A 7,482-nucleotide genomic window follows, 5' to 3' on the forward strand; every position below is an offset into this window, starting at 1 on the left:
GTGTCTTTAAAAAGTTAATTATAATAATAATACCTAGCTCATATGTGGTACCAATAGATCTTTACAATGGAGGTCAGTATCATTATACTTATTTTTTACAGGCATGGAAATGTAGGCACAGAGCTAAGAAGTGGCTTGCCCAAAGCCAAGCAGCAGACCAGTGGCAAAGACAGGACTGGAACCCACGTCTCCTGAGTCCTACTTCAGTGCACTATCTATTAGGCAACACTGATTCCATTATGGCAATCTTTAGGATGGAATTTCACTATAGGGGAAAAGGCTTTCAAAAATATTATTGGCTTAATATGGATATTGTTACATTCAGATTACCACTTGACATATGGTACATCCTATCAAATGCAACAAATCTTTTTTTCTTTGGCTGCTCCAGGAAGCCCCTAAGCGTCAGATTTTTCAAAACAGCTCAGTATCCACAAAAGGGCCCTGATTTTTTCCAATGGACTATGAATCATATGAAATGTTTAGGAACTGCTTTATTCCTATTATGGAGCATTATTAATGAGAGTGCACACACTATTGCAGTGAGAAAAGGATGGTTTAGAAGGGCACAGAATTCTAACCTTCTTTACCTTTCTCTGAGAATCTGCATTGACCTGACATTTCACTTTGTTTGGCTGCCAGAGGAAAAGGCTAGTAGTATTCCCTCTGTTTCAAATTAGTGTTTGACATGAAATATGCCTGTTGAAACATACTTATCGATTGTAGATAATTTTTTAGCAAACTGATGATAGCTTTTAGAGACAAGGAATGTGTGTCTTTCACCTGACTAAATTGTTTGGTAATGCCCCTAAAGTTGAAAAGAATAGGATTATATTTGTCACTGGAAAATTCCACTTCCTCAGAAATCTTTATGAGTGCTGTGAAACAAGTTTGCTCTAACCTTGCCTTATAAGTTATAACCTGACAAACCAGATTCCTGGAGCTTAAAAATGTTGGCTATGCCACAATGAATGGAGCATCACATTTCATGTGTTTTTATTTTTTGTTCTTTACGGGTCTTCTGCAGTACCACTGTTGATTGCCTGATGGCACGATAGAATTTTAATAGTTCCAATTTCAGGCACAATTTGTTTTGTGCTGAAGTGACACCCTATTTCAGTGGGGCTAAACTAATGCAACTAGTCAGGTGCAAAAAAGTTTAGGGGGAATTTTCAAGAATGGAGACTACAATGACAGACATTTATTGTGTGGATTTACATATACAGGTATTTATATTTAATTTTTTAAAAGAATGCAATAAAATGTGAAATATGACGATAGTGATTCTTTCTCATCAAAATGGGTATTTGTTATCAGTCACCTTAACTGAGTATAGTTGCAATGAAGTTTTACTGACTCGTGGGTGTGCAAACTATTTAATTACATTCTATGGAGTTTGCTTCTTCTATCCATGCCTTACCAAACTGTTCCAGTAACAGCACAGTTGCATTTGGGGATTGTCAAGGTTCCTCCCCCACTCTGAACTCTAGGGTACAGATGTGGGGACCTGCATGAAAAACCTCCTAAGCTTATCTTTACCAGCTTAGGTCAAAACTTCCCCAAGGTAACAAATATTACCCCCGTTATCCTTGGAATGGCCGCTACCACCACCAAACTAATACTGGTTACTGGGGAAGAGCTGTTTGGACGCGTCCTTCCCCCCAAAATACTTCCCAAAACCTTGCACCCCACTTCCTGGACAAGGTTTGGTAAAAAGCCTCACCAATTTGCCTAGGTGACTACAGACCCAGACCCTTGGATCTTAAGAACAATGAACAATCCTCCCAACACTTGCACTCCCCCTTTCCTGGGAAATGTTGGATAAAAAGCCTCACCAATTTGCATAGGTGACCACAGACCCAAACCCTTGGATCTGAGAACAATGAAAAAGCATTCAGTGTTTTACAAGAAGACTTTTAATAAAAAATAGAAGTAAATAGAAATAAAGAAATCCCCCCTGTAAAATCAGGATGGTAGATATCTTACAGGGTAATTAGATTCAAAAACATAGAGAACCCCTCTAGGCAAAACCTTAAGTTACAAAAAAGATACACAGACAGAAATAGTTATTCTATTCAGCACAATTCTTTTCTCAGCCATTTAAAGAAATCATAATCTAACACATACCTAGCTAGATTACTTACTAAAAGTTCTAAGACTCCATTCCTGTTCTGTCCCCGGCCAAGACGACTACAGACAGACACACAAACCCTTTGTTTCTCTCCCTCCTCCCAGCTTTTGAAAGTATCTTGTCTCCTCATTGGTCATTTTGGTCAGGTGCCAGCGAGGTTACCTTTAGCTTCTTAACCCTTTACAGGTGAGAGGAGCTTTCCCCTGGCCAGGAGGGATTTCAAAGGGGTTTACCCTTCCCTTTATATTTATGACACGCCCCCCAAATCTCAGCTAGGGTGAAACACTGGCTGGGATTTCTTCCTGGAGCTCTAGGAAAACAGAGTTAATAAGACACATGCATCTCTAAATATACTACCAAGTACATAAAGACTAACAATATTTTCCACATCTCAAGGACGATTTTAACCAGTTGATTCTGGGAAACTTTCACGGGAGAGTGCATCAGCCACTTTGTTAGAAGCTCCTGAGATGTGTTGGATGTCGAAATCAAAATCTTGGAGAGCTAAACTCCACCGAAGAAGTTTTCTGTTAGTTTCTTTGACGGTGTGAAGCCACTTTAGTGCAGCATGGTCGGTTTGCAGGTGGAAACGCCGTCCCCAAACATATGGGCGTAGCTTTTCCAGAGCGTAGACAATGGCATAACATTCTTTTTCAGTGACTGACCAGTTGCTTTCCCTCTCAGACAGCTTTTTGCTGAGAAACACTACAGGGTGGAATTCTTGATCAGGTCCTTTCTGCATTAAAACTGCTCCCACACCACGCTCGGATGCATCTGTGGTTACTAGGAACGGTTTGTCAAAGTCTGGGGCCCTTAGTACAGGGTCAGACATGAGTGTCGCTTTAAGCTTGTTAAAGGCCTTCTGACACTTTCCGGTCCACTGAACAGCATTTGGCTGTTTCTTTTTGGTTAGGTCTGTCAGTGGGGCAGCGATTTGGCTGTAGTGCGGTACAAATCGTCTGTAATAACCGGCCAAGCCTAAGAAGGATTGAACCTGTTTCTTTGACTTTGGGACAGGCCACTTTTGGATAGCATCCACTTTGGCCTGTAGGGGGCTGATAGTTCCTTGACCCACCTTGTGTCCAAGGTAAGTCACTCTGTTTAGGCCTATTTGACACTTCTTAGCCTTAACAGTTAGTCCTGCCTTCCTTATGCGCTCAAGGACTTTTTGTAGATGTTCCAGGTGGTCTGCCCAGGAATCCGAAAATATGGCCACATCGTCAAGGTAGGCGACTGCATATTCTCCTAATCCCGCTAGGAGACCATCTACAAGTCTTTGGAAAGTGGCGGGTGCATTTCGCAGCCCGAAAGGGAGTACATTAAATTCATACAGCCCGAGATGTGTGATGAAGGCTGACCTTTCCTTGGCAGATTCATCTAGCGGTACCTGCCAGTACCCCTTGGTTAAGTCCAAGGTAGAGATGAACTGGGCCCTTCCCAGTTTCTCTAATAGTTCATCTGTGCGTGGCATGGGATAGTTGTCTGGGCGAGTTACAGCATTTAGCTTACGGTAGTCCACGCAAAAACCTATTTCCCCATCTGGTTTGGGAACTAGAACCACTGGAGATGCCCATGCACTTTCAGAGGGGCGGATTACACCCATCTGTAACATATCCTGGATCTCCCGTTCTATAGCAGTTTTAGCTTGAGGAGACACCCGGTAAGGTTGGACCCTAATTGGGTGAGCATTACCTGTGTCAATGGAGTGGTATGCCCGTTCAGTCAGTCCTGGGGTGGCTGAGAACGTTGGCGCGTAGCTAGTGCACAGCTCCTGGATCTGCTGTCGCTGCATACGCCCAAGGGTCATGGAGAGGTTCACCTCTTCCACACCACCAGCACATTTCCCTTCGTAGTAGACACCTTCAGGCCACTCAGCGTCGTCTCCTCCCTGGGCTGTAAACTGACAAACCTTTAATTCTCTGGAATAAAAGGGCTTTAGAGAATTAATATGATACACCTTAGGCTTTCGGTTGGAGGTGGGGAATGCTATGAGATAATTAACAGCTCCCAGGCGCTCCTGGACCACGAATGGCCCTTCCCACGATGCTTCCATTTTATGGGCCTGGAGCGCCTTTAAGACCATGACCTGGTCTCCTACTTTGAAGGAACGCTCTCTGGCATGTTTATCATACCAGGCTTTTTGCTCTTTTTGAGCATCCTGTAAGTTTTCTCTAGCAAGGGCTAAAGAGGTTCGGAGGGTGTTTTGTAGGTTGGTTACAAAGTCCAGAATGTTAGTTCCTGGAGAAGGTGTAAATCCCTCCCATTGCTGCTTCACCAACTGCAATGGCCCCTTAACCTCACGGCCATATACAAGTTCAAATGGAGAAAACCCTAAACTGGGATGTGGTACAGCTCTGTAGGCAAAGAGCAACTGCTGCAATACTAGGTCCCAATCATTGGAGTGCTCATTTACGAATTTACGTATCATGGCCCCCAAAGTTCCATTAAACTTCTCCACCATGCCATTTGTTTGATGATGGTAAGGAGTGGCAACCAAGTGATTTACCCCATGAGCTTCCCAAAGGTTTTTCATAGTTCCTGCCAGGAAATTAGTCCCTGCATCTGTGAGGATGTCGGGGGGCCAACCTACCCTGGCAAAAATGTCTGCTAGTGCCTGGCACACACTTTTAGCCCTGGTGTTGCTTAGAGCTACTGCTTCCGGCCATCGGGTGGCAAAATCCATGAAAGTCAGTATGTACTGCTTTCCTCTGGGTGTCTTTTTCGGAAAAGGACCCAGAATATCCACAGCTACTCGCTGAAATGGAACTTCAATGATGGGGAGTGGCTGGAGAGGAGCTTTGACCTGGTCTTGGGGTTTTCCCACTCTTTGGCACACCTCACAAGACTGGACATAGGTAGAAACATCCTTGCCCATTCCCTCCCAGTGGAATGACCCCCCCAAACGGTCTTTGGTCCTGTTCACCCCAGCATGGCCACTAGGGTGATCATGGGCTAAGCTCAAGAGCTTGGCCCGGTATTTAGTTGGAACTACCAACTGTCTCTGAGGATGCCAGTCTTCCTGGTGTCCCCCAGAAAGAGTTTCCTTGTATAAAAGTCCTCTTTCTACAACAAACCTGGATCGATTAGAAGAGCTGAGAGGCGGTGGGTTGCTCCGTGCCGCCGTCCAAGCTCTCTGGAGGCTTTCATCTGCTTCCTGTTCGGTCTGGAACTGTTCCCTTGATGCTGGAGACATCAGTTCCTCATGGGATTGTGGACCTAGGCTTGGTCCCTCTGGAAGCGATATAGGGGATGGTGCTGTTTCTGTTGACTGTGAACCGCTCTCCGCTCGTGCACTATGTTGGGATTCAGGCTCCGGCTGAGCCTCTTGTGTAGGGTTATCGGCTGCTGCCAGTTCAGGTTCGGTGGGGCCCTCTGGTGTTGAGGTTGCAAGTACTGGATTCAGTGCTGACACGGGGTCTGGTGTTGGTTGTTCGGCTGGTTCCGGTTCTGGGACTGGTTCCGTCTGGGTCTCTGGGACTGGATCCACTACTGCTGTTGCAGACATTGGCCTGGGGTCCAGGTCCATCACCTCTGACTGGGTCCTGATAGAAGTTTCCGGAACAGAGCTAGGCCTCACGGCTTGTTTAGCCTGGTTGCGGGTGACCATTCCCACCCTCTTGGCCTGCTTCACATGATTGGCCAAGTCTTCCCCCAACAGCATGGGGATGGGATAATCATCATAGACTGCAAAAGTCCACATTCCTGACCAGCCCTTGTACTGGACAGGCAACTTGGCTGTAGGCAAATTGAAAGAGTTGGACTTGAAGGGTTGAATCGTCACTTGGATCTCTGGGTTGATTAAATTGGGGTCCACTAAGGAAGCATGGATAGCTGACACTTGTGCTCCGGTGTCCCTCCACGCGGTGACCTTCTTCCCACCCACACTCACAGTTTCCCTCCGCTCCAAGGGTATCTGGGAGGTATCTGGGCCTGTGGACCTCTGGTGTGATTCCGGTGCAATGAACTGTAACCTGTTGGGGTTCTTGGGGCAGTTGGCCTTTACATGCCCCAGCTCGTTACATTTAAAACATCGTCCAGCTGACGGGTCACCGGGGCTAGGTGGGTTGCTGGAGAACGGGGTGGTGGGACGATAAGGGGTCTGGAGGGTTCTTTGGGAGGTAGGTGGGGCTTTGGGCGGCCCCCGGTAATAGGGTGTGGTCTGGGGTGGTCCCTTCTGGTCTCCGCTCCAACTGCGACCAGTTTTCTTCTTCTCTGCCACCTCCACCCATCTGGCTCCAATCTCTCCTGCCTCAATTACAGTTTTGGGTTTCCCATCTAGGATGTATCTTTCTATTTCCTCAGGAACACCCTCTAAGAATTGTTCCATTTGCATTAGGAAGGGCAAATTTACTGGAGATTCAACACTTGCTCCTGATATCCAGGCATCCCAATGTTTTACAATGTGGTAGGCATGTCGGGTAAATGACATGTCTGGTTTCCACCTTAGGGCTCTGAACCTCCGACGAGACTGCTCGGGTGTTATCCCCATTCTGACTCTCGCCTTGGATTTAAACAGTTCATACTTGTTCATGTGTTCTTTAGGCATTTCAGCTGCCACCTCAGCTAAGGGTCCACTGAGCTGCGGCCTCAGCTCTACCATGTATTGGTCAGTAGAGATGTTGTACCCAAGGCAGGCCCTTTCGAAGTTTTCTAAGAAGGCCTCAGTATCATCACCTGCCTTGTAGGTGGGGAACTTTCTGGGATGGGAAGTGGTACCTGGAGAAGGATTGCTAGGGTTTGTTGGTATATTCTGCTGGGCCTTTATCCTCTCCATCTCCTCCACATGCTTCCTTGCCTCCATTTCCCTCTTGTGGGCAGCCTCCTGTACCTCCTTCTCCAGCCGCATGAGTTCTATCTGTCTTTCATGTTCCCTTTGTTTTTCCTCAGCCTGAAATTTGGCTAATTCCAGCTGTAGTCGAGCTGAGGATTTGGCCATTCTAACCTCTCTGTTTTTAACTAACTTTACACCCGAGGTTTAGAAATAAACAAACAAAACTTGGCTGTAAACTTTTGCTGTGCTGGAATAGAGTACCTATTCTCTGATAGTGATTGTCAGCCTACAGAAAAAGACAATTCCCTTGTCTCTGCTCTGGGCCCAAATTAAAGCAAAAAACCTCCAACTACTTGGAAAACTGCTTACCCAGCCCAAAGAAAAAAAAATTTCTTTTCAAACCTGTGCTCCTTGTAAAACAAAAAAAAAAAATCAAAATCCTAAAAAAAAACCCTGCCACTTTTGTCTCCAGGCAAATGGGTAGAGCACACACCCCCTATTTACTTTTAGGAAGAAAAGAAAAAAAAAAAAACCTCTGGGTTGGAAGACTGTGAATTTCCCTGCAGGAGTTAAGTACCCT

At 45.8% G+C, this 7,482-nt stretch overlaps 1 protein-coding gene across 1 annotated transcript; it reads right to left on the bottom strand.

Moving 5' to 3' along the window:
• Positions 1–2,137: 2,137 nt before the first annotated feature.
• On the bottom strand, positions 2,138–7,262 carry LOC311520483 (uncharacterized protein). Its single transcript, XM_084627970.1, has 2 exons — positions 5,206–7,262; positions 2,138–4,050 (listed from the first exon to the last, which is right to left on the bottom strand). Exons 1-2 carry the CDS (start codon positions 7,065–7,067, stop codon positions 2,535–2,537), a joined length of 3,378 nt encoding a protein of 1,125 aa, XP_084484096.1. The 5' UTR covers positions 7,068–7,262; the 3' UTR covers positions 2,138–2,534.
• Between the last annotated feature and the right edge of the window lie 220 nt (positions 7,263–7,482).

Source organism: Lepidochelys olivacea (assembly GCF_965140295.1).
Source record: "Lepidochelys olivacea isolate rLepOli2 genome assembly, chromosome: 5".
In the NCBI taxonomy this organism is placed as follows: Eukaryota; Metazoa; Chordata; order Testudines; family Cheloniidae; genus Lepidochelys; species Lepidochelys olivacea.